General features: G+C 39.2%; 1 protein-coding gene across 3 annotated transcripts; it reads left to right on the forward strand.

Annotated features, from left to right (window-relative positions):
- Window positions 1-25,619, forward strand: SLC5A7 (solute carrier family 5 member 7). Of its 3 annotated transcripts, none has more exons than XM_014267739.3 (9): window positions 1-409; window positions 1,398-1,620; window positions 8,776-8,889; window positions 12,126-12,281; window positions 14,899-15,047; window positions 16,995-17,138; window positions 18,903-19,056; window positions 20,314-20,531; window positions 21,261-25,619. In XM_014267739.3, exons 2-9 carry the CDS (start codon window positions 1,443-1,445, stop codon window positions 21,882-21,884), a joined length of 1,737 nt encoding a protein of 578 aa, XP_014123214.1. In that variant the 5' UTR covers window positions 1-409; window positions 1,398-1,442; the 3' UTR covers window positions 21,885-25,619. The 3 variants fall into 3 exon arrangements, with proteins under 3 accessions (XP_014123214.1, XP_026649852.1, XP_074391984.1); XM_026794051.2 differs by lacking the exon at window positions 1-409 and adding an exon at window positions 474-579; XM_074535883.1 differs by lacking the exon at window positions 1-409 and adding an exon at window positions 696-804.
- The last annotated feature ends 1,170 nt before the right edge of the window (window positions 25,620-26,789 follow it).

Consider the following 26,789-nt stretch of genomic DNA (forward strand, 5'->3'; position numbering starts at 1 on the left):
CTTTTGTCTTCTCACCTCAATTTCACTTCCTAACCCTTCTTCCCTGCCATGACACGACAATCAGTCTCCCTTGAGTCATTCTTACTTTCCCCCAACGTCCCCTATCACTCTGACGTCTTTCCCCCTTCCTCCCCCCAGCTCTGACGGACGCGGTCCCTCTCACCCCACTGAACCCTCCTCCTTTATAAAGAGATTTTCCTCTTTTTAATCCACGAGACCCCCGGCGCAGCCTCAGCACTCGGCGCACCGTCGGCACCGCGGGGCAAGAGCCCATCCTTCCTTCCTTCGCTCCTTCCAGCGGGAGAGCCCCGGGCGGGGACAAAGCCCCGGCGGCTCGGCCCCGACACCGCCCCGCGGGATGGGCGGCCGTGCCCCGCGGGCTGCGGGGCAGCGCGGCGCCGGAGCGCAGGTGGGCGGCGGGCGGCGGGGGCAGGCGGGCGGCGGGCGGGGGCTGCGGGGCTCCTCTCCCGGCCCGACGGCGCTCCGGGCGGGCGAACGAGCGGGCGCTGCTGCCGCTGTGGGCGCGGGGCGGGGGCGCGGCCGCGCAAGGCGCTCGGCGGAGCCCGCGGAGCCGCGGAGGTAGGGCTGGCTCGGGCGGCTGCCCCGCCGCGGAGCCGTCGGGAGGAGCGCGGACGGGGCTCGCCGGCGCGGCGGTGCCAGAGCGAGCGCGGAGCGGCGGGGCCGGCGTGGGGAGGGGGCTCCGGGAGAGGCTGGGTACGGACGGGGCTGCCGCTGTCCGCGCCGCTCGGTTGTTTTCCCCCGCTGTAGTTCGTATGCTTCAACATTTCTGCCTTCCGACAGCTTGTAAGCTTTCCGTTTGCTTCCCGTATTGTGAGAGAACAGATTCACGCGTTTCATGCTGGACAATTAAATGTTGCAAAAAAGAAATCGCAGACTTTAAAGTACGGGAGATGTTACAAGGGGGACCAGACTCAGCATTCCAATACAAACACTTAAAAGATGTGTTTTGCTGTTGTAGCTATTACTTATACGTAGTTCTAGTATTACTTAAAGCAATTTTGTCTTCAAAATAGAGATTTTTGTAATAGTCCGCATGCTCAAGATTTTTTCTTGTACCAAACTAGTCTGTGACTGAAAAGTTCCCAGACATTGAGGACTTGGTGATACCAAAATAATTCAGTGCTCAATAACTGATTTCTAAGGGTAGTTTAGCTTTCAGCCACATCATTCATTCCCTTTTGTGTTCAGACTGTAACCACTGGTTGTTGCTCCACTGACGTTTTAATTGGCATGTGACATTAATCTCAGTTACATCTGAAATTCTCATTTCATAAATTCACCAGAATAGTCTCTTTAAAAACCATCTGAGGGTTTTTGTACACTGATTCTAAAAAGCAGGCATGCTAAAAGCAGACCTATTATTGCATTCTCTCCAGAGGTCTTAATGAAATAGCTATAAAAGAAACAGTTGGGACTTCAACATGGCTTTCCATGTGGAGGGGCTGGTGGCCATAGTTGTCTTCTACCTGGCAATCCTGGCAGTAGGGATATGGGCTGCTTGGAAAACCAAGAACACCGGCAGCGAAGGAGATCGCAGCGAAGCCATTATCGTCGGTGGAAGAGATATTGGTTTGCTAGTTGGTGGATTTACAATGACAGGTATGTAAAAAAACACCTTACTGTTTCCTAGTCAGTGTAAAACTTGTCAGTTTTCCATCTGAATGAATTGCAATCTGCATGTTGAGTAATGCAAAGTGAGGAAAATAGATATACTTTTTTATCCAATTGTTTAATGGACGGCCAAATGTAGCATCTGTATAGAAACAACAAATATTTGTAAATCTTACAGAAAGAATATATTTTAACTAGTTTACATAAATTTTCATTCCATATTCATCTGTAGATCAGATATGTTTGGGACAAAAGTATGGAATTAATATAGATTAATTAAAAAGTCTTAAAATAATTGTTATAGTTTTTAAAACCATCCATATTTGTGTGTTATTGGGTTTGTTTAATCTGAGTAAAACAAAGTTTATAGGGAAAAAGATTGTTGGGAAGGGGAGGGTGTACAACAATTTTCTAAAAGAAAAGTGACATAACTCCAGACTTGTAACTGTACAGATTTCAGTAAACTTATTTTGTGGATTCTTTTAGCTTCTTTTTCAGCAATTGGACAAAATAATGCTTTACTCTCAATAGTAGTATGAGTAAGAAAAGGCTGGGTGAAGGAAGAGTTCTTCACTGATTTTGTAAACAGTGTTTTCTGACTCCCAGAGCCAGTCAAACCAGCCGTCTTGCCTGGGTAAATAAGATATTCACAATACTGTCCAAAATCTTGAAACTTGTATTATGGTATTGGAACAAAAATGCATTATAGGAAGAGTGAATTTTCCCACCATTATATTAAGGCAAATTAGTGCTTAGGCATGGGTGGGGATTTTTTATTCTTAATTTAATCTAAATCCTCTTCAGGCAAAGCCCTTTCAATTGTCAAATTGAATTTATCTGACTATATTTATGTTTTGCTGTTTTGCCCTGCTCTGCTTTCACAATTATCTAATAAGGAAGAGCCAAGTAAAACTTGGGCCAAAAATCTGCATTCTTTATTTGAGATAACTTCACATTCTTTTGCAGGGGCATTTTGCTCATTCGAAGACTGAATGTTTAGATATTGAGTAAATATGTTTGTAAAAGTTAATAAAGTTTGAATGCAGTCAGATGTTCTACTTTTTGCACTATGCTGTAATTTACCATATCATGCATCCATCAGCTACTGGTGCATGAGGTATGACGAGAGTCTGCTCATAGTGAGAGCTGGTTAGACTGCTTTCTGCTGAATGAAATGTTTTCAAGGGCACTGAAAACAGAATATTTTGCAGAAATATTGGTTGCCACAAAACAATAAACATTAAACCAGGGGAGTCAAGATAAAAAAGCATTTCCCACAGAAGTGGCTACAACTAATGGCTTTTCATGTAGAAGATACATATTCTGGTCTCCTTCATCCTGTTTTGCAGGAATATTTTGTGTAACCGTGAAGCACAGATGAGACCTGAACTGGGATTTCCCGTATCTCAGGCATGTTCTGTAGCCACCACAATTCACACCTGCACATGTTCATCCTGTGTTGTGCAAGCTCTAGAGATGGCGCAGTGTCTCATCTTTGCAGCAGAATATCAGACTGATCCCAAAGCCTTTGGGGAGCTCAAACTATCACAGATTTTATACTCTCAAGGCTGACACTCTTTTTCCCCTGTGCCTTCCTTCAATCTGGCAATTAAAGCTGGATATGGCAACTAACCTACCTTTCAGTTGTAGTGAACCACGGCTGGTGCATAAAGCGAGATCTGGGCACAAATCTGCCGAGCCAGGGGTTTGTCCGAGCTTTGTCTCGGTGAGGGTGTTTGGGGCACTCGATTTCTAAAGTCATAACAAAATAATTATGAAAGTAAGCTGATGAAAATCGACAATAATTTTTGCAGGTTGATAATTTTTACAAAAGGGACATACATTTCAAGTGCATACCTGCTTTTAAAAAAATGGTTGGTGCTGATTTTGCACCTCGCAACCCTGACTATTCGCAATACATGACTATTCCAACATCATCTTTATGTTTTCCAGGTTTAATTGTCTAAATATAAATTAGAAAGCAAAGCCTACCCCACAACAGGAAAACAAGAATTATTTTAAACATTTCCAGAAAGGATATTGGTTTTCTGTACATGAAGCACTTTGGGTTATGAGATAAGGCCTTATTCTCTCTTTTTTGCCTGCGACAAATGCTGCAATGTTCCACAGGTATTGGCCATGAAAGTGGTAGAAGTTTCTAGGGTTACTTAGTGGAGAGGACGACAGCACTGAGCCTATAAATTTGAAATAAAATTCAGAATATAAGCACCAAAGTCAATATTACAGAGTAATTATAGCTGATTTTCTAAACAACATTGAAAAATCTTAAAGCACTACCTATGAATAACAGCTGTGGATATTTTTGGATATATGCTGTGATCCTGAAGGAGAAAAAGCTGTATCAACCAGCTACTGAAATGCTGAACACAAAGCCTGTTGAAGGTTGAGTGTGTCTGCAAATAAGAAAACAGAAGGAGTGAAAAGGTTGAATTGTGGATGGATCACAGCAGCTTCTATTAAAATGAAATAACATTGTACCACAGTAGATGCATTTAATCTGTGTATAATTTTTACATAATTATAGATAAAATGTTGCATTAAATACTACCATTCCTTATTTTTGTGAATGTTTTTTTTAAGACGTGGTATCTACAACAAAATTTAATCTAATTTGATTTTAGTGACTGAGTTTAAACCTCAAAGGAAATAGTTGAGATTACATAACTAAATGCTCACAAACATGACCCAAAAGGTAATAATCTATTGATGTAATTTTTGCATTTTAGTTGGATAGACCTACATAACCCTTCTACATGAAAAAAGAATATTACACAATTCTATTTTATTCTAATCTTTGGATCAGAATTTTCATTTTACATAACTTGATGAGTTTATTAAATAATTTGAGTGCTCAGACAAGGAATTCTTCTGAAGAAATGCCAAAAATTCGGTTTTCTAGTATATATCACTATATATCGAGAACTCAGAGATCAACTTCTGTGTGTCTCACAGGAACTACAAGAAAAATTGCACTCCTTACCCTCAGTATTTGTTTGATCCTTTTTTACAGTGCATGTTTTAAATGGATGTTGATATTTGCTGCATTTTTTGTTCTTCAGACGGCAGGCAAAGAGAAGATTAAAGTAGATTACCACATGAATGCTTCCATAGATTATTAAATATTGTATTCCTTTTGGCTGATTTAGGTAAAAACAAAAAGAATTTCACCAAAAATAATGGTATTAAACTAACTTTAAATTGTGGCTTACCAAATGAGGATCAGAAAATTAATATCTAAGGTTGAAATCCCATCCTATCTTATCCCTTTATAATTCTAATGTATTTACCTGTGTCAGTGTACGTGCTGACTATCCATTCATCCCCTCAGAAAAAGACATATAACACCTTCCTAGAGCTCTGTGGTCCTTGCCAGGTGTTCCAGAACAGTCATGTGCGCAGAAAAATTGATTAGGAGCAATTTTTCAAACTCCAATCCAGAAATCAAGAAATAAAATTAAAAATAAGGGCTAAATCCTTCATGCCACCTTACACAGCAATATCTGTCTGCTGGGCAGACAGTGGAGGGTAATGACCCCTACAACATCACACAGAAGGGAATTGATTTGATCTCCTCCAGAAGAAAATAAGGGAGCTAGGCATGGCACCAAGTGCCCCTCGGGGAATATCTGACATCTCTGTAGCAACTGTTGGCAAATCAGTGCTGGAGCTGGAAGCCCCATTCACCACAGCTGCAGCAATATTGGACATCTGCCCCTGAGTGTGGGATATTCCCACCTGTAACCAAGTATATAATTTATGTAGAATTCATGCTTAGGCATTTTCTGGGGAAAGAGACGAATAAGCTTCCCTTTGTAAATATTTACTTTTTGATATTGGATACAGGTGCTTATTCCACAAGATTATGCTGCTTGAGACACAATAAGCGACACACATCCCAGGTAGTCAGGGATTTTTCCATAGAGCATGGGGTCCATATTGGGACCAGTGCTATTCAGCGGCTTTGTCAGGGCCATGGACAAGGGGATTGAGGGCACTCTCAAGCAAGGTTGCAGATGACACTAAGATGAGTGCTGTGGTTGATACTCTAGAGGGAAGGGATCTCATACAAAGGTACCTGGCTCAGTGAAAGAGGCCAAGTGCAAGATCCTCCACCTGGATCTGGGCAAACCCAAACATGGATGCAGGATGGGTGATGAGTGGATTAAGAGCAGCCCTGTTAAGAAAAATTTAGAATCACAGAATTGTGGAATCATCAGGATTAGAAGAGACCTTCGAGACCATCAAGTCCAGCTGTCAAGCCAGCATTACCACTGTAGCCCCTAAACCACATCACTCAATGCCAGATCCAGACCCCCCATAACACCGCCAGGGACAGTAACTCCACCACCTCCCCAGGAAAGATATTCCAATGCCTGACCATCCTGACGGTCAAAACTGTTTTTCTAACATCTAATCTGAATCTCACCTGCCTCAGTTTAAGACTGTTTTCTCTTGTGCTTTTACTGCAGGCATGGTAGAAGAGACGGGCCCTACATCACTACATCCTCCTACCAGGCAGTTGTAGAAAGTGATGAGGTCCTACTCTTCTCAAGACTAAACATACCCAGCTGCCTCAGTTGTTCCTCATCAGACATCTTTTCTAGACCATTCACAAGCCCTGTCACCCTTTGCTGGACACAGTGCAGCATCAATTCCTTTTTAAAGTGAGGGGCCCAGAACTGGGCACAGCACTAGATGTGCCAAGTACAAGGGGATAATGTCCTTCCTGCTCCTGCTGGCTGCACTATTGCAGATGCAGGCCAGGCTGCCACTGGCCTTCTTGGCCACCTGGGCACACATTTTCTCATGTTCATCTGCTGTTGATCAGCATCCCCAGGTCCTTTTCTGCTGGACTATTTTCCAGACACTGTCCCTAGCCCATAGCACTGCCTGGGGTTGTTGTAACCAAAGCCTAAGACTGAGCACTTGGTCTTGTTGAACCTCAAGCAGTTGGCCTCAGCCAATCTCTCCAGCCTGTCCATATCTTACACTACTGCAGATCAACACTCTGACGCAACTTTGTGTGATCTGCAAATTTGCTAATCATAGATTTAGTGCCCTCATCCAGATAATCAGTAAAGATATTAAACAGGACTGGGCCCAACACTGATCTCTGGGACAGGCTGGGAGAGTTGGGGTTGTTTAGCCTGGAGAGGAAAAAGATCTGTGCAGATCTGATAGCAGCCTTACAGTACCTAAAGGGAACTTATAGAAAAGATGAGGATCAGGGCATGTACTGAAAGGATGAGATGCAGAAGTAGGGAATTGAAGGGTAGATTTAGATTATATATTAGGAAGAAATTCTTTACTGTGAGGATGGTGATGCACTGGAACAGGTTGCCCAGAGATGATGTGGTTGCCCATCCCTGGAATTGTTTAAGTATGAGTTTGACAGAGCTTTGAGCAACCTCGTCTAGCAGGTGCCATCCCTGCCCATCACAGAGGGATTAGAAATAGAAGATTTTTACGGTCCCTTTCAATCCAAACAATTCCATAATTCTAGAAATCCGATAAACAAAGTATCATATTCCCCTCTATCTAAATTCACACTGTAAAGAGTCACAAAATCCCAAATGTTTGACAACTTTTTATGTAGATTATGTATCCTTGCTCTTCTTGTTAAGAATCAGCCTTAACCCATCTTCCCCATTTAGCCCCATGTGGTCATCACTCACCCCTTATCTCTGTAGTACACAATAGTTTTGATAACCAAAATTCTGCTCGTAACACGTCTCCTTGGGTCACTTCTTTTTTTGCAGCCTCTCTCTGCGTGCACACCCTCATGAAAGTCCATTATACCATTTCCAACAACAGAATGTTTCATTCCTGTGCTTCAAATTGCTGAAAGGGGGACAATTGTAATTCTCTGGCTGCTGGAGATCTTTGATTCTAAAGCCATAGTGAAATTCAGCAAAATAACCTCTAGTAGTACTTAAGAGATATCACAGCCAAGCAGAAAAGAGTAGTTATTTAGCTCTTAATAAAATTTCTTAAAGAATTTTATTAAATTTTCTTAATTTGTTTTTCTTTCCAATTGTTTGTCTTAAACACAAAATCAAGTTTGCCTGCACAATGGTGGATGATGGGAAAATTCTGAGGAATGTTTAAGAAAAATACATTTCCAACTATTGTGACTTTTTACACAGAAACCCTAACCATTCTTACATGAAAAAGTAAAGCGTTCTGACACAAACCAAAACATCATTACAAAAGTCTAGGACTGTCTGGTCCTGTTGAAACTGCAGACTTGGATTTCTAAAATTTGCTCATTATACATCAGAGATAAAAAAATTTTTTTTGCATGGAATCTGCAAACAGGAAGAGATGAACTTTATTACTTGATTTGTTATGAAATATTTTTGCAGATGTAATCACAACACATTTATGTGTTGGAGTTTTTCTCTCATATATACTGTTGATCCCAAATTCTCAAATGTAGAAACTTCCCTTAAAGGCAGAGAATAAACTCATTAAGTGTCAGAGGTCGGAATATTAAAAATACTGCTTTTTGGAGAGAGAGATAAAATCAGAAATATTGGAGATAGCACATATCCTTTATTGACTATGGCTCAAGGAAAAATAAAATAAATGAATTAAAGTTTAGAGTTTAGAACTTTTATGGTGACAAAAAAAGCACCACAACTCTGTATAGAAATATTTTGAGAACTCCAAGTTTATTAGTATGCTTCATGAAACAACAAAAATTTAACAAGGTTTAAAAGGCGCTTTTTTATTAAGGTCCTGGTAAATACTGTGTTCATCAAACTTTGCCTAATTTACATGTCCTACTTTAGACTCCCTCTTATACGTCTCCTTCATTTGTACTAACACAAACAAAATCGTAATAGTAAATAAATAGTGGGGGACTCAGCCCTCACATCATCACTGACTATATAGAGACTTAGACGATGATTGCCTCAGTCCTTTTGACTTCTTTTTTCATATGCTTAGGCTGTAAATTCAAATTAGGGCTGCCTTTAATGAAAGGATGCATGCCTGGCACTTGTATTGTTGATATAATAAAAAATAGCCATATCCTACATAGTGATGATTTTACTATACAGTGTGTGATCTTTTCTTTCTTTGTGGACATTAAAGACTTTTCCATCTCTTCCTTTTCAGCCACATGGGTTGGAGGAGGTTACATCAATGGGACAGCAGAAGCTGTGTATGTCCCAGACTATGGTCTAGCTTGGGCTCAGGCTCCTATTGGATATTCCCTTAGCCTGGTTTTAGGTAAGCAAATACTAAAACTAATAGACCCTCATTTTAAAGAGTTCTGATGTCAGATTCATTCTTTAAAATAAAAAACTATGGTCCCATAAAAGGTTGCTGAGGTAAACTGGATCCCTTCTTCTGGTACATTTGGCTGTTGAAACAAAATAAAACAAGACAAAAAACAAGTGTAAATAGTTTGATATCTCAAGTGTCCCAAATTGCTTGCCAAGACCTAGTTGATTATTACAACCATATTCTTTGGGGGCAGTAGAGGGGGGAAGCAATGTGTTTAAATTGCAATACCAAGTTTTATATATTCAAGTTTTCATTAATTGCCTATATGCTCTGGAACATGACCCAGGTGCCCAGGTGTCAGTACACCTATAAATCTTGAAATTAGACAACTATCCTTTTGGGTTAGGAAAGTGCTTATACTTTATAGATGTCCACCAAGAATCTAGGTAACCTTTCTGATTTTGTGTAGGAAGTATGTAGAACATATTTCCTCAGACTAGAAACTATTTTCTTAAAACTGAAACATGCAGTCTCTTAAGTGTACAAAACTCTAAATCACATGTCAGAATGCTAATGCAAAATCCTGATATATGCAGGGACAGAGTGTAAAATACAAACAGCATTATAAATTCTAATGCTGAAATAATGATGCAACTGTTTAAAAAGGATGTTGTTTCAGAAAAAAAAGATCCTGTGTTTTTCATATTTCCTTAACGTGACTGATGTACTCACTTTCCTAATATAACTTGACTTCTCAGTCTATTCTGAGTCTATTCTCAGGGTCCTCCTACCTAATCTGTCCCTTTGTTTCCTTTGGATGCTTATCCAGATCCTCTTTCACATTTTATTTCTTCCTATACAACTTGTTTGTCTCCCTCTTTCTTTTTTCCCCTTAAAAATGTTTTCCAATGACCTGTCCTAGTTATCCTGACTTCCCAGGCAGAAACGTCCCCCGCTGCAGATGATGCTCTCTGGCACGTGCAGGCCAGCTCCGGCTCTTGTCACCCCTGAGAGCAGCTCTGTGTGCTGTAAGGAAAGCAGGGGCTGTGGATGTCTGCCTGGAGATGAGTTGGTGCCATTAGGAGGTCACGAGGGTCGTGATCCATCGGTGTCATTAGCTGGCTGTTGGGATTGGAGTCACAAGCATCCTCCTGGCCCTCAGCTACAGTAGATATTTTTGCCCCCAATGAAGGAGGAATGAGGAGGAGGAGTCCATCTTATCAGAGGGCTAATTACTTACTTTATTATACTATATTGTTCTATACTATAATACATCTATATTACATTACATCTAAACTGAATCTGCCAAGCACTCAACTGCACTGCACTGCACGGAATCTCGTGACTGTCAGCCCACAGTCCTGACACACACACACCTGGATCCAATTGGCCAGTGAATCAAAACACACCAGAATCCAATTATCAGTTCCCTTCAGGTAAACACTCTTCCATGATGCATTCCATTTGTGAACAAACACAGGAGCAATATATGAGATAAGAATTGTTTTTTCTTTCTCTGAGGTTCAGAGAATGTGAAACCCAGAAATATTCTTGGGAAGAATTGTGCCTTGCTTTTCTCTGTGAGGAGAAATGTGGTAACACTCAGCCTCTGCAGAATTGACACAAATTAACAATAGTCCAGAAGAGTTAGCCTCTCTGCTTCTTTTCAGCTGTTTAGAGATGCCCAGACTTGTTTTCCTGAAAATTATAATGGCCACTATAGAGAAAAGCAGTCTGTATGTATAACCACATATCTCTCTGCAGAACACAGAGAAAGAATTTCTCTAGGCATGATCTGTACTTGAAAGCTTGAGGAGGGAAATTCTTTATCCTTTAAAAAAACACATAATCAAAATTATAAATACAAGGCTGGGAAAAGTATTTCTGCTTCAGACAGGAGGTATTTAAGATTAATTTAATCTCCCTGTTTGTTCTCCATACAATTTATTTTCCTTAGTTTTTCAAGTACTTTAGTTTTAAAAGTTTGAATACCTCCTATTTCCTCTGACAGGTGTTTGAACATACTAATAGATCCTGTTTTTTCTTCTTTAATTGTCTTTTGCAATGATGGCATAACAAGTAGACTAGGAAAAGGATCCATTACCAAACCAAGAATCACAAAAAAAAAAAAAAAAGCTGAAGGGTTTCTGCATCTACCTGCTTAAACACAACATTCACATAAGCACTATAAATTGGGATGACAGTGAATGACCCAGTACCTTCTGTTCAGAGAACTTGATGAAATGAAGAAATATGAGTTATAAAAGGCAATACATAGGAATTTGGAAAACCTTCTGCACAATATGATGAGTAAATGACATATCTTGTCATGAGGAACCTAATTAAGAGTTGCCAAATGCCATACAGTATATTTTACTGGGAACTGACAGGGTTTCCAGTTCGTAATTATACCTTATACAGCAGTTTTACTGTGGTGACTTGGTTATAGTCATGTGCAGATCTCAACTACACAGGTTTCCTTATAAAAGCTCTTTCAGCTTTCCTATGTCCTGGTTTTTCCCCAAGACAGAAAGAATTTGAGGAATGGAGGCCTTTGCACATTTATGTGCATATGCAGCCCATATACCAGCCAGGCAGAGCAGAATAATGATATATCAAAATTCCTGAACATACATAAGTGAAATAACTGTATGAGAAATATTAATAGAATCTGACACCGGCAGAACTCAGAAGACTTCTGACACATCCTGCAGGTGTAGTAAAGTTGTTTCAAACATGCATAATAAATCTGAATTATCCTGAAATAATCAGATTTGCTGTGTGTGCACTAAACCACATGTGAAATTCCATTTCTGATTCAGGAGTCTCAGCCTGTTTCATTTTTAGAGTAGTAGTATGTGAAAATTCATGCTGGATTCCAGTCTAAGAATCAACAGGATTAGGTAGAAAAGCCATTCTCTTAGGCTAATCCAAAATTAGACAAAACGCTGACAGCATCCATAATGGGAGATTACATAAACTGAGCCAGAAAAAATAAGAAAAAGCCTTTTTTTAAATCATCAGAATATAGATACTAATGGAGTGTGTTTCAGTAATTCTGTGTACATACGTGAGTTTCCAGAGGATATTTTCACTGTACTTTTTACTTACAAACAAACAAATAAACAAATACTATTGATGACATTTTTGTACCCTTAACTGACAATGAGTCTTTTATCCCTTAATGGTAATGCATTTCTGAACTGCAACTGGTGTCTTATGTGGCTTTTTCTTTGTAGGTGGCCTTTTTTTTGCAAAACCCATGCGATCCAAAGGCTATGTGACAATGTTGGACCCCTTTCAGCAGCTTTATGGAAAAAGGATGGGAGGGCTGCTGTTTATTCCAGCTTTAATGGGAGAAATGTTTTGGGCTGCTGCCATCTTCTCTGCCTTAGGTAAGGAATAAGCAGTATAAGTATTAGTTTATTACAGGTAGAAATTATCGAGAATATCAGAAATGCATTAAAATTCTGGCTCCAAATGGTAACTATTTAAGGCAAGTGATTCAGACTGTGACATTTCTCAGACCCATGCTAACTAGCAAATAAATCCAGTAATGCTGCCCCTTTAATTATTTTGATAAGGGAAAGACATGCAAAGTATCTATTCATTTTCACATACCTTTAAGTTGTCCCTCTTCAAAGAGCATGAAAGGATTTAGGAGCAAATTTCTGTTCATAGTGAGGGTGACATAAGTGATTGCAAGGGCCCCTTTTGTGTCAAATCTGACCCAGCTTTTCTTTTACATCTCTGGGATGAGAGAAGCCAGTCAAAATTTCCCTTAATGATATGTAACAGCATTTCCAATGCATCTTAACAAAATAATCCTTTGAATATAGGAGATCTCCTTATACAGACCATTCCATAACACAAATAATAGAAATAAACCAGATGCTAATCAATAATTTGAAGAATTCTTCAATTCTAAATGGTTTTCTTCTTGACAAAATGAAGAAAATACTCAAGAAAGGATTTGGAGAATTAGTGAAACTATGACTCAATAGAAAATCACTCAACTACTCATCCAGTCCTGAAAAAATCAGCTTCCAGGGTTTTTAATTATATTTCAGGCCTGCATTTAGCAATCCCTTTAAGAATAGAGAAAGCCCTTGAGTTGAAGCACCAGTAATTGACTTTTACCAACTAATCATACTAATAATGCACATGCATGTGGTAATGCCGTCTAGCATAAGCTATTTTAAACAAAAATAAACTTTGAAGGTACTCTCCAACTGCGCTCTGATGAACTGCAAAGCAATGGGGAGCTTGTTTACCACCATTTCATCACAAAATCCTTAAAAGACTAAGAAAAAACTGCATGCTGAGGTGATAGGAGTTGAATAACTTGAAGAACACCCAGAGTATTTGCAATATTTTTGATTAAGGACAAGCCATTCTCTTTTATTTCAACACAAGTGATGTGAATACCTTTCTAGATTTATATAACAGCCAACAGTTAAAGACTGTCAATGATTATAAAGGTCAATGAAAATTTTAATTTTAACTATTCTGTGAGTAATCTAGTTCCTTTTTCACACCTATCCTCACTGATGAATGTTTAATCCCAGTATTCTTCGCTACTTGCTCTTCAGCAATACTCCTTCCTTGGCAGGGTTATAGATGGGAAACACTGATCATTAAGCTGTGGAAGAGGTCTGAGCTTGTCATTCTTAAGCACATGAACTTTGAAGGCTCATTGTGCGGCAAAAGCCACATCTGTCAGCTCCCAGAAGTTCTTATATATCACAACACATATCACACAACACATCATGTTGTATTCTAAGGCCAAAACTCTTCCAAATATGTGCTCCAGAATATCCATCTACAATAACTGCAAGCACTAAAAGTACTTGCAAGATGTTTCATTGAAATCATCCTAATTAGGAGGAGAGGAAATTCTTAAACATGATCTTAAAACATTACAATGGTTTTTAAATAGCTGATACATCAAAGGGAAATGTATAACCATTCTGATAGCTGCTGGAGGGGCCAGGCAGGAGGACACAAGCTGTTCAGGAGGTTTCTTGAGTGCACTGGCAGCAACTTCTTGACACAAATGGTCAGGGAGCTGTTGTAGGGAGGTGGTGCTCTGTTGAACCTGTTACTTAGACACAAGGAAGAACAAGTCAGGGGTATAAAGGTCAAAGGCAGATTTGGCAGCAATATTCATGAGAGGGGGGAGCTCATGGTCCTGAGAGGGGAGAACAAGGCAAATATCACAACTGCAACCACAGACTTTAGAAGAGTAGAGCTGGGCCTCTCCAGCATTCTGCTGGGAAGAATCCCATGGGAGACTGTCCTGGAGTGCAGCAGAACTGGTTGATATTCAGGGATCACCACCTCCATGCTCAAGAGCAGTTCATCCTAACAAAAGGGAAAATATGAACCGCTGTTGAATGGGATGGGGCACCCGGTGGTAAAAGACGTGGAAAACACTGATGTATTCAGTGCTTTTTCTGCTTAATTTTTTGCTGGCAAGATCAGTTTTTAGGAATCCCAGGACCCTGAGAAGCTTGGGAAGGTCCAGTGCAAGGAAGACTTGTTGGAAAAGAACCAAGTGAGGAAACTTTAAAATACACTGGACAGACACAGATTCATTGGACCTCAGGGGATGCATCCTGCAAGTGCTGTGGCAGCTGGCTGGTAGCATTGCAGGAACATTCTCAGTATCCTTCTGGAGACTGTGGCAATCAGGGGTGGGCATAGCTGGATTTCACAGACAGAGCAAGAGAGTGTACTCCTTACAGACCTTGAGCAACATAAGGAAGTGCTGGGACACTTCTCCATTTCCTAAGAACTTGCAAAATGACAGATGCTAAACTCAGACCAATAGGAGCATCTCTTTCCTATTCCCTTTAAAGGTGCAGAAAGGGTGTGCAGAATATACAGGGTAATTATTAATGCTGTTACTGTCAGTCCAGAACCGATATATGCAACTTGACAAAGGTGGGGTTCTCATCAGACATTCTGTGATACACACACTAACACACAGTGCTTTGCTTTTCCCCTTAGGTGCAACTATAAGTGTGATCATTGACATTAATGTCAATATTTCAGTCATTATTTCTGCCCTGATTGCCACTTTGTACACACTTGTGGGTGGAGTTTATTCTGTGGCCTACACTGATGTAGTTCAGCTCTTCTGCATCTTCCTGGGACTGGTAAGTTTGGCTTTTTTTGCCCTGTTTTGTTAAGGATTTGTCCTAAGCAGCTAGAAGGGCCAAGTGTGTCCTGGGGTGTACCAGGCACAGCATTGCTAACCGGCCAGACTCACAGAGTGCTGACTTTAAAGGTCTGCATTTGCATCAATGTACAGCCTGTACTTGGGAAATAGTGCTGTCCAAGAGGCCTGATTCTTTGGCTATTTTCCAGCCAATCTGGCAGTCCAACCACTCTTGCAATTTTCCTCTTGAGTATACATCTAACTCAGAATAGAACTGGTGCTGATTCCTTCCCTGTCAGTCTGCAACAATGGCAGGAGCCATCAGACATACGAAGCTGTTGGTAGAAAAATTCTGTCACTGGACCTGCAGAATTGATACTCTACTGTTTCTCTTTTCTGTGGTTGTCACCTACAAAGCTTAGTTAACCTCCTGTTAACTTAGTTAACCTTCCTGGTTTTTCCCTCATTTCCCTCCACCACCCTTGGAGACCATAATATAGGAAGTCGCACCAGATGTCTTGTCTGTTTTAGTGTGGAAATGAATGTCCCTCATCAGCTATCAATGATATGCTAGTGGGTAGCCTTTTATTTTATTCTGTTCTTTAAGGCCCATATTGAAAAACATCAGTGTGACACTGATCACAAGGGTGAAATCAAAAAAGCTGCTGGCTTTTTTTGCCAGTGGCAGTAACAGACAGTCAAAGGTGTGCAGAGAACTGTGATATGCTAAAATAAATGGAGTGGCTCAAGATGAAGGAATCAAAGGAAACCTTGGAGGCCTGGTGTTCTTTCTCTGCTTTCAACAGAGTTCTTGTGCAGCTCTAGGAAAATTGCTTTAGCCATTGCTTACACAGGTGCTCACTAACCAGCTCTCTGTGTGTGCTTACTGTGTGGCATCTTGCTGTGAGGACTATAGCCTTTAAGTGATTTAATGGAAATGGCGCTAAATAGCCTGAAAAAGCAAATCCAAGTTCCAGCTGGCCACCTCAAATGAAAAGTTATTACAGACTTTCTTACCTCATATCTTTTTTCTTCATCTGAACAGTGGGGAAAATACTCTTTCCTTAACATAAATGTTAATATTTGTGAGACATTAAGTTTCTACAGATGGCATGCATTACAGAAATTCCCAAAACTGGAGATAAATCAAAGTACAGAATTTTTTTTCCAGCGTGATCCACTCATGAACCACTAGAGAGCCTGATCCTACAGGAATAACATAAAAATTAGTGTGAACCTGATGGGAGTGTGGGAAGAAAATGAAGGTTGTACAGAAGTTTTCTAAATTATTAGATCTATAGCTTTTTAGTGTTTTGTTTAATTCAGGTTGGGCTCTTTATGTAATTTTCCATTTGAAATAAACATCAGTAATGTAGTGCTGAAGAACCAATGTACTCAAGAGTGTCATCAGTGAGGCTGAAGAGTCAGTATCTAAATGGCCATGCTCTAGGGAGGCAGGTGTAGAACACACGGGACCCTCTCACAGTAGATGTCACAGCAGAGGAGAGCACAGATGATTCAGTTATCCCAGCTTCTCCTCCAGACTCAGGAGCAGCTTTTACTCCCACTGTCACAGAGCTTTGCTGCTCCTTCCTCTAATGGCTGGTGGTCCAGGAAAGAGCGTAAACAATGTATGAGGAGGTTAGGTAAAATAGAACAAAGTTGTATAAATGTGTATTTTCCTCTGCTTTTTCAGTTTCCATTTATTAACTCTTTGCTCACACTCTCAATGACACAAGTGAGCTATCCACTACCAAGCCCTCTGGATTTCAGAAATGTTCCACCTGCACATAATCTGACATTTTGCAAATCATCTTGATAATTTGGTATTCAATCATATTCAAACAAGCAAGAATAAGAAAACTAGATGAGTGTAAATATTTAAATTTCACAGATTTAGAATATCTTCTTTAGACCTGAGCACATTGTTTCTCTTTGGTTCCAGTGGATCAGTGTCCCCTTTGCCATGTCCCATCCTGCAGTAACAGACATTGGGCTCACGGCTGTGCACCACGTGTACCAAGCACCTTGGCTTGGATCTATCAACTCCCTTGACATCTACACATGGTTGGACAATTTCTTTTTACTGGTAAGTGGTGATTTGTATGAAGGAGTAAAGCATTTAAGCACTCACACCATGTTACTGTGACAGCTGAAAATGATGGAGTCTAGTTAAGAGTTTCTATCAAGCTGAAAACTTTTACCCTCTTGACTCCTGCTTGATATTTCTGCACATTTGAATGATTTCAGTGACATTATTGCCAGGAATGCAATTTAAATAACATCAGGCTGAAAGAGCTGACATGTTAAAATTAAATAAAAGTGTGCAGCTAATGCTTAACTGATGTAATTGTTGGCAGAGGAATTCATATATTGCAGAAGGCAATAAATACATTATACAAATGATTAAATATGCCTTTGGTATAGGGAAAGAAAAAGCTGTGCAGAGATGGATGGCAGGATGGATAAATTCATACATGCACACATGCCAGAATGAACCATGGTCTTTCATTATTTAATACCTATATTACACATGGGATCAGTGGTTATTAAGTACTTTCCATTAGAGGATCTAGAAACACATGCTAACATTTTCCATTCTCAGTGTCCCTATGCAAATTTACACTGGTTTTATTATGATGTTTTATTTTGGGATTACATTTTCTGGCTTTTTTTCAAATCCTCACAGCCAAAAATCTTTTTATAATTTGTCTATCAAAACATGTTATTTTATTCAGCATTCTCTCAGAGACCTAAAGTATGACATTAGCTCAAGTAGCTGTATTCTCTCCTGTAAGCCTGAAGGTTTCATTTCTGCTGTTGACCAAATGAAAGTTCTAATATTGCCAAATTATGACACACTTTTTTTTTTCTTTTCATCTTGTCTGTTTCATTATAGCTCAAGAAAGTTACACATTCTTGGAAAGCTTTGATAAAGGAACATTATTATCAAGGTGGCAAAGAAAAACAGTCATAAATAGCAAGTCAAAACCAGACTTGTCAGTGAAACATTAATTTAGTCCCTATGTGTGCATGAAGCTATATGAAACACGTGTATACACACTTTCTGGTCCAAATGCCTCCTGCCTCATTTAGTGTATAGAACTCGGTTATAAAATGTGTTTGGCTTTTTTTCCATGGTGTTTGAGACAGACACGTAGTTACTTAGTGGAGACTATTCAAATCCTGAATTGTTAGCACTTGAGTTTTCAACCTTGGGTAATGCTCTTTTGTGTCATATTTTGCAGAAATCATTTTAAGTCTAATCAGGATCTTCAGTTACATATCCAAATAAAAGAGAAGGGTTTTCACCATAAATCAAATCTTTTCCCTTTTTTGCCTATGTCTTCTACCAACTTTTATTGGTATTTTATTTGCTTAAGGCAGTGGGAGAATAATTTTTCAGATTCCTGAATTCAGTGTATACAGAATTGTCTCACCTTCTTTAAATGACTAGACACATTCACAAAGGAAGATAAAATCTTGCTCTGATATCATGTCAGAGTCTAATCTAATTTTAGTGGAGCAGGATGAAAATATTTCTTTCCATGAAGTTTTATCAAGTCAAAAGACCTGGGGACTACAGAGACTATGAAAGTGCAAAGTGTTGATGCTAATTGTATAAAAAACAACTTGTCTAAAAAGAATGGGATTTGAGTGGACTTACACAGCTTTGACATTGCTTGTGAGAATGAAAGTTGCAGTTCTTACTGGCTGGCTGACATTCAGTAAATAAATTAAACAGTAGCAATATGGCTTTCGGCATTCAAGTGACCCTTGTGCATGTTCTCTGCATGATGATAGCAAAACAATTCAGCTATCTCCCAGTCACAGCATTCTGTTGTGTTTGCAGACATTAGGAGGAATTCCATGGCAAGCGTATTTCCAGAGAGTTCTTTCCTCGTCTTCTGCCACATACGCTCAAGTTCTGTCATTCCTGGCTGCTTTTGGCTGTCTTGTGATGGCTATTCCTGCAGTGCTGATTGGAGCAATTGGAGCATCTACAGGTAAATGATTCAAAATCAGTAGTACAATAAATGTAAAATGAATAGTGCAACAAGTGTGTGAAAATAAATCTTGTGCTGGATATAGGTGACATATAGATAACCAGGTGGCATCATTTTTCAACTCATGACTGCTTCAACAGAAGACTACACAGAAAAATAATGCTATAGAGTATTTCTCCCAAAGGAAATTGCTTCTACCACAGTGGATGAAATTAAATAATTTTGTAGATTCTAGATATCTACAGACACAATACTTTTATTCAATGTTTGTGTTAGATTCTGGTACTTTTATTTGGTTAGTACAGTAATAATGGGGAATGGCTGAGGGAGCTGTGGTTATTTAGCCTGGAGAAAAAGAGAATGAGGAAAGACATTTTGCTCTCTACAACTACCTGAAAGGGGGTTGTAGAAAGGTGCATCTCCCACATAACAAGCAACAGGACGAGAGGAAATTTCCTCAGGTTGCAGCAGGGGAGGTTTACAATGGATATTGGGGAAAAGGTGTTCACCAAAAGGTTTGTCAAGCACTGGACCAGGCTGCTCAGGGAAGTGGTGGATTCTTCATCCTTGGAGCTATTTAAAATAGGTGTAGACGTGGCTCTTGGGGATGTGGTTTATTGATGGGCTTGGCAGTGCTGGGCTAATGGTTCAACTCAACGTGTTTTCCAAACTAAATCATTCTTTGATTTAACAGAAATTTCTTACCTTGACAAATATATACTTGCCAAGGTTTTGCTTGTCATAGTGAAAGTGATCCCCATCATAATGACTGTGTAGCTAAACTGCTAAAAATATTCTTTTAGAAATGTTTACATTGCTTTGAATCCTGTTTGTAATCTAAAAGAGTAGTTAAACACATCACAAAAAAACCACATGTATCTCAGACTTATTTTATTGAATAAAACTACATTTATGAGCAATTTAAAGTTTATTTTAGAGACAAGGAAAAATGCTGAGCAGAATTAAATCTGCCTAACAGAAACTGGTGTGACACTGCCTCTCTAAAATGCCATCAGTCTGGGCCTAGTAAGAGTTTGTTCTTGAACATGCATGAAAATGTGGTAATATGAATAGCTTGCTAGACATGAAGAGGTGCTGTGGTGTGACACTGCCTCTCTAAAATGCCATCGGTCTGGGCCTAGTAAGAGTTTGTTCTTGAACATGCATGAAAATGTGGTAATATGAATAGCTTGCTACGCATGAAGAGATGCTGTGGCTGCTAATGTCACTGATAACATACTGGTGTCCATATTGCAGCTTGGAACCAGACTGAATATGGTGTCCCTGACCCCAAGAGCAAAAAAGAAGCAGATATGATTTTACCAATCGTGCTGCAGTACCTTTGTCCAGTCTACATCTCGTTCTTTGGCCTGGGTGCTGTGTCTGCTGCTGTGATGTCCTCAGCTGACTCCTCAATTTTATCAGCAAGTTCTATGTTTGCTCGGAACATTTACCAGCTTGCCTTTCGGCAAAATGTGAGACAATGTTTTCGTTTTTACTTTTAGAGAAAATTTTAGGTGAGACCTTCCCTAGGTGATACACACACTATAATTTCATAATGAAACATCTCTTTCGTGTTCCTGCCTGTAACTAGAAAAAGAATTTAATTGCTAACAGTATGTTGAACCAACTGAAAAGCATAAAAATAATTATGGTTGTTACTGATGACAAAAGTGAAAAAGCTGGCTTGGGGAGGGCAGCTGTCAAGAGTTCTCATGGATATGCAATTTATCCAAACAGCTAATAAGTGTTGCCACAAGTGTAAGTTCCGCTTAGATTTTTCACAAAATGAGGCATTTTTCTAATCTTTCATTTATTGGGAAATCATTTGGCAATAGTCTAATGAGTTGGAGTTTTTCTTAGGAAACAGAGAAGAAGAAATTCTGATGCTAACAATTTTTTTCTAGTTGTGATTCTATTTAAAAGTTATTTTTTACATTGCTGTTTTTTCTCTTTGACTCATCGTCAAGCTTTTTGTTATGTCCAAAGAGTAATGGCTTTGGCAATGGCAACCATAACCCCTAGGGTTTTTTCTCTGAGCTTAAGATTGAGCTAGAGTTATTAGTTTGTAATTATTATTGAATTAATCATGCAAAGCTTTCTTTTACAATTCAGTATTTTATATTGACTGTGTGTAAGTGTAGGCATATATAGATATATGTATAGCCATGAAAAAACCACCTAACACTGCCCTTTTTTTGCAGGCTTCAGACAGGGAAATTGTGTGGGTCATCAGAATCACTGTTCTTCTGTTTGGAGCATCAGCAACAGCGATGGCACTGCTGGCTTCATCGGTGTACGGCCTCTGGTACCTCAGCTCTGACCTCATCTATATCATCATATTCCCCCAGCTCCTGTGTGTGTTATTTATCAAAGGAACCAACACCTACGGTGCCATTGCAGGATACCTGTTTGGCCTTGTCCTCAGAATAACGGGAGGAGAGCCATACCTCTACCTTCAGCCCTTGATCTTCTACCCTGGCTGGTATCAAGATGATAACAACCTCTATATCCAGCGATTCCCATTTAAAACACTTGCTATGCTCACCTCCTTCTTTACTAATGTCATAGTCTCCTACTTAGCCAAATACTTATTTGAAAGTGGGACTTTGCCACCAAAGCTGGACTTTCTTGATGCTGTTGTTGCCAGATACAGTAGAGAACACATGGACAAAGCAACTCTTGTAAAAAGTGACAATATTGTATTAAATGAACTTGCACCTGTGAATCCACGACACAGTCTAACTTTGAGCTCAACTTTCACCAACAAGGAAGCCTTCAACTACGTTGATTCAAGCCCAGAACTGTCCAACACTGAAGATAATTAAAAAATCTCATAGCCACAGGCAAAACAATGAGAAGCAGGATATTCTACAAAGAAGTATTTTATCAGAAGGAAAGCAAGAATTGGGAATAAAATGCCGCTGCACATTCTTTAAGTTGTTTCTAGGAGCAGGAGCATCTCATGGGAGGAACTCTTTTCTGCTGTTATCTAATATGTTGGATTAGATCACAGAGTGTTTACTAAAGTATACGTTCAATCCCATTCCTTCCATCCAGAGATATATACTGTACCATTAAAAAATATTTAAAATTTAAAATATATGTAGAAGAAAATGTGCAACAGTTCTTAGCTAGGATATCATATGAAGAGTTTATAATACAGTAAGTCTGAAATATTATCACTCAGCATTTTATTGGCATTAAGTGAAAATATATTGCCACAGCTATAAGTGATTTATTACTAAAGAGCTAGTTGCTTGAGCAAAGACAGATAGATAAATTCCCTGGGGTTTTGGCCTGGTAATTTTTTTCCTCATAAAGAAATTTAAATAATACAATCTAGTAATTTATTATTTGTATGAGACAGCAAAATGCACAAATAGTAATAAATTCCTTTTAGGAGTGCTAAACATGATATATTAATTTTTAAAAGTTAAAATTAAATCACCAGTTTAAAATTATGTTATAGCTGATATAAGGCAACCTTAAGCAAAATATGTTAATCTGGGTGTTCTCTTTCTTTTTCTTTGGTTAGTGACTGCCCCAAAATTCTTAGAGCAATAACTGGAATTGAAATTCGGCTTGTGAAAAATGGCTCCTATAGAAAAACTCAAACTAAATAGAATTTTTCAGTGTTGGTTGAAGAAGACTTATCTTGACTTATCATCAAAATGAACACAAGCAAAGCAGTTCGACACTGAGCAACTTCACCAATGGAATAAATATTGAAAAGTAAAGAGAATCAAGAAGCTTTGAAACAGAAATGAGAGGGGTTTCCTTGCAGAAAATTCTCAATTTTCACTTACTAAAAAAAGCTATTCTTAAAGATGCTGAAAAATCTTTTGGCTTGGTCATGCTGGAATTACTCTGAAAAATCCAAATTTTGCATAGAAAATAACATCTCCTCAAAAATTTCTCAAAAAACCAGGCTTGCTGTACAGCTTTCCACATCTCTAAGTGTTTGCCTCTGAAAGCAGCTTGGAGAGGAACTGAAAGGAATGCTGAACCCACAAACACAGAGAGAGGCACAGTGGTGTCCTCCACTAAGTGCTGGACTCCTCCTTTGATCCCTGCGCTCCCAGTGAGCCTGCAGAGCAGCAGCACTGGCCAGGTGCAGACAAAACGTGGCTCACGAATGGCAAAGCTGGCCAGAAGCAGCAAAGTGGGGAGATGAGGGCTCTGCTGACTGCCCAGGCCAGCAGGAACATGCAGTGCTGTCTCCACTTGCCCAGGGCCAGGATGATTGTGTCTGTCCCCATTGGTATGTGCCTTTCTCAGCGCGAGCTCCAGTAGCTACATTTCTCTACAATTAAGGGTTATGCTCCAATAATTCTTTTTAAAATCTGTGTATGACGCAAAATGTTCGGTTGAAATCCAGATATCCTCCTGTTGCTGGTCACCAGTGAAATTTCTTTTTTTAACACTCACAGCACGAGGAGTTATAAGGGAGGATAGGAGATGTAAGAATAGGTCTTTTGCTGCTAAAGGAAGAAGCCATCAACTTGTGCATTCAGTGTTGACATAAGCTTTCACAAGCTTTGAATCCTTAGATATGTTTTGCTCCTTTTGTGGAGTCTTAACAGCATACATATATATTTAATATGTAGAGAAAATTCATTTCAGAGATGTTGATTTTTTTTTCTCCTTACACTGCATTTAAAAATAACATTGCAGCTCATTTCTGAATATGCACTGTGACCTGCAGTACTACTGTGCTTACCAATATGAAGTGTGCTCTGGGTGGAGGGAATCAAAACCAGCATATGCAGTAAAAACTCAGAAGAGCCAGTATAGCAAAGAAATTAAAAACTCCTGTGAGATGAGTTAATAGACCACCCATGAAATTCAGGGTGCTGAGTATCACAAACCAAACATGAGCCCAGCAGTCTTAATTCCCCCATGAAGCACAGAAGGGAGATAAGGAAATAGACTTTGTAGAGGAAAGAGGGGAAGAACAGAGGCACTGCTGAATTATTCTTCATTTTCAGCCCAAATCCACTAGTCTGAATCCCTTCTTATGGGAAAATACCAAGTCACAGTTTTACCTGCTTACATAGCCAATGCCTTATGCTGCTGTTCCAAATTAAGTTAGAGGATCCCATTTTACAGTGACCTGTAGGCCTTCCTAAAAACTTTTCTCTTACCTCATTTTTGTCCAGAAATTGCTAGAATTTCACTGCAAGATGCTGCATAGTGACCAGATGCTTTGAATACAGCAACATTTCAATATTATTTATTTCAAAATGCCCAGTTATGGGAAGGGAAAAAAAGAAAAGAGAAGGGGATTGAGCTGGAATAATTTAAGAAATTTTGATTGAAAAATAAAATTATTTTTCTTTTGTATTCCATTGTTGCCATAAAAATGTAAATGGCTTTAAAATGCTCAAAAAAAGGTAGGTGAAAAATATAAGTGTTAGCCCAAAAATTTCAAACCAGACACTTTAAACATTATCAGAATATTTTGCACTTTCTGTCCTATAGAAATTTTTTTAATTGATACTATTTTATGCAGTATTCCTGCTTAGATGGATTACAAAAGCCCAACCAAACAGCCCCATGCAAAGTCTGTTTACAGGTTTTATTGCCTTAGCTCACCTGTCCTACCATTTAATTTGTACAGAGCTGTTCATATAACCAAAGGCCATATCTGTGATTGATAGCTGTGGGGGGAAAAAAAGAGCAAAAAACAAAAAACCAAAACAAACAAACAAACAAAAGAAAACTAGGTTACTTCCACAAGCAAAGTGCCAACAGGATGTGATTCTTTAAGCAAATTTTATTTTCAGAGGAATTACAAGTTTTTCTCCCCTTTTGCAATTTGTGGACAGTAGTACTGTACAGTAAATTAGATTTATAATCAGTGAAGCAAACAGCTCATTTTCAGACACTGAGGTTATTGTTTCTGAGCCTACAATTTTAAGGTAAAATATTCATTATACAATCATACATTTTACTTTCATATTCTTCACCTTTGTGAATAACATTTATTTGACAGGGGGTTTTTTTCCTCCTTTGCATGAGATGTATTCATAAAATCAACGTTGATAACATAGCTGACATGTCAAAAAAGTTATTTCTTCTCTACTTGTCCAAATGGGATGGTATACGTATTATAAACAAACCATACTTTTGTGAACCTGAACTGAATGTAAACATTAAGTGGATCAAATAAAGTCAGATTTAGTGTTTTATTTTCATATAGTACAAGAGTTTAGGAGTTCAAATAGAAGTGTCATAGGAAAAAACTGTTATTCATTTTCCTTCTGCCCAAGTGTATTGGTCAAGTTCCATGTGCAGTTAGTAAGTTATTGTAAGTCTGCTACTAATCAGGGCAGTATTTGTGGATGTAGTTAAAAAAAAAAAGTATATTTTTGTCTGTGTCAGAAATGCTATATTAAGACTATACTTAACAAAGCAGATAGGAAGCATAATATAGATATCTATGTTTTAACTTCATTTGTATTGTATTCAATAGCGTCCATGCATTTCAAGAAAACACTGTCTGGTTTTGGGTCTGCTTTGTCCATCTATTAAAAATAAAGACATTTATTTTATTATCACTCAGCATCACCCGAGGTTCTGTCTCACAAGCACAGCCCCACAGAGATGAGGTGGTCCTGGCAAAATGAGATCTGGCCCACACCCTGGCCACCAGCATGGTCACAATGGCTACAGCCCTACCCCCATACCTGGCTTCAGTGTTGGAAATAGAGCTCTCATTTCAGTAATGTCCCCCTTGTTCTCACAGTCACAAAGAAGAGAAGCTCCTGAGCTCCAGGATAATCTACATCCAGTGGGATTCCCTCCTGCAGAATCTTTGCTAAGGATCTTTTATTTGGGGGTGCCACACTGGGACAGGGGCTGTGAGCTTGGTAAGGAGCACAAAATGCACTATGAGTCAGGAACTCTTGCACCCAGGGACTGCAGCTGTGATCCACTTCTGGATGAACCCACTGGAGAATGGGTCTTATAGCTTTTCCCTTTGTAGAGGGACATGCAGTCATCCTGGGCATTGAATATGTTATAAATATCATTATTTAGAAATACAAAAATTAGTGGATTGAAAATTAAATATGTGCTTTTATAGGCCTATTAAGAGTTTGATCATCACAGGAAAGATGCAAATGCATGGCTTTCCAAATGCTAATGGCATTGCCAAATAATGCCACATGCCAAATATGCAGAATATTTATCCCCCCAAATGCTTTGAAAAAATACATTAACAGTACTGTCCACTCATGGATGTGGAAAATAAAGCACACTGGTTTGTTTTGCAGAGCACTGAGGTGTTCCCTTATGGAACAAGCACAGTCTGAGGTTTTCAAAGAGTGTTGAGCAGTGCAGACATTTCCCTGAGGCTGTAACGCTCTGGTCTCTTTTGCAATCAGTAGTTTAATTCCCACCTGCATCTTTGAAACACTGAAGCATGCTTTAACACAAGACCCCTGATATGCTGTAGCTTGTAACCTACAAAAAAAGCAAGTCCATAATTCTACAGATTCAAAAAAAAAGAAAAATCCTTAAGTAAGGTTTCACTGAAGGTTGCAATAGAAACATAATTGAAGGTTTCATCGCATTACATGGTAGGTAAAATGCCACATGCATGCCAGCTTTGGCCAAAAGCACAGCAAAACCCAGCCTAGGAAGCTCTACATTGGGATTTTGGGGCTTTTAACCTTCAGGAAGCTTTACCAGAAAGAGCATACTTCCCAGGGGTGAGTTTGTACCTG

This window comes from Zonotrichia albicollis, chromosome 2 (genome assembly GCF_047830755.1).
Source record: "Zonotrichia albicollis isolate bZonAlb1 chromosome 2, bZonAlb1.hap1, whole genome shotgun sequence".
Classification (NCBI taxonomy): Eukaryota; Metazoa; Chordata; class Aves; order Passeriformes; family Passerellidae; genus Zonotrichia; species Zonotrichia albicollis.

Bases quoted from the DNA above. Each gene is read 5' to 3' on its own strand.
- SLC5A7 (XM_014267739.3), top strand. From the start codon at position 1,443: ATGGCTTTCCATGTGGAGGGGCTGGTGGCCATAGTTGTCTTCTACCTG. The intron at 12,282-14,898 runs GTAAGGAATAAG...TTTTCCCCTTAG, and splicing joins TGCCATCTTCTCTGCCTTAG to GTGCAACTATAAGTGTGATC. The intron at 19,057-20,313 runs GTAAATGATTCA...TCCATATTGCAG, and splicing joins AGCAATTGGAGCATCTACAG to CTTGGAACCAGACTGAATAT.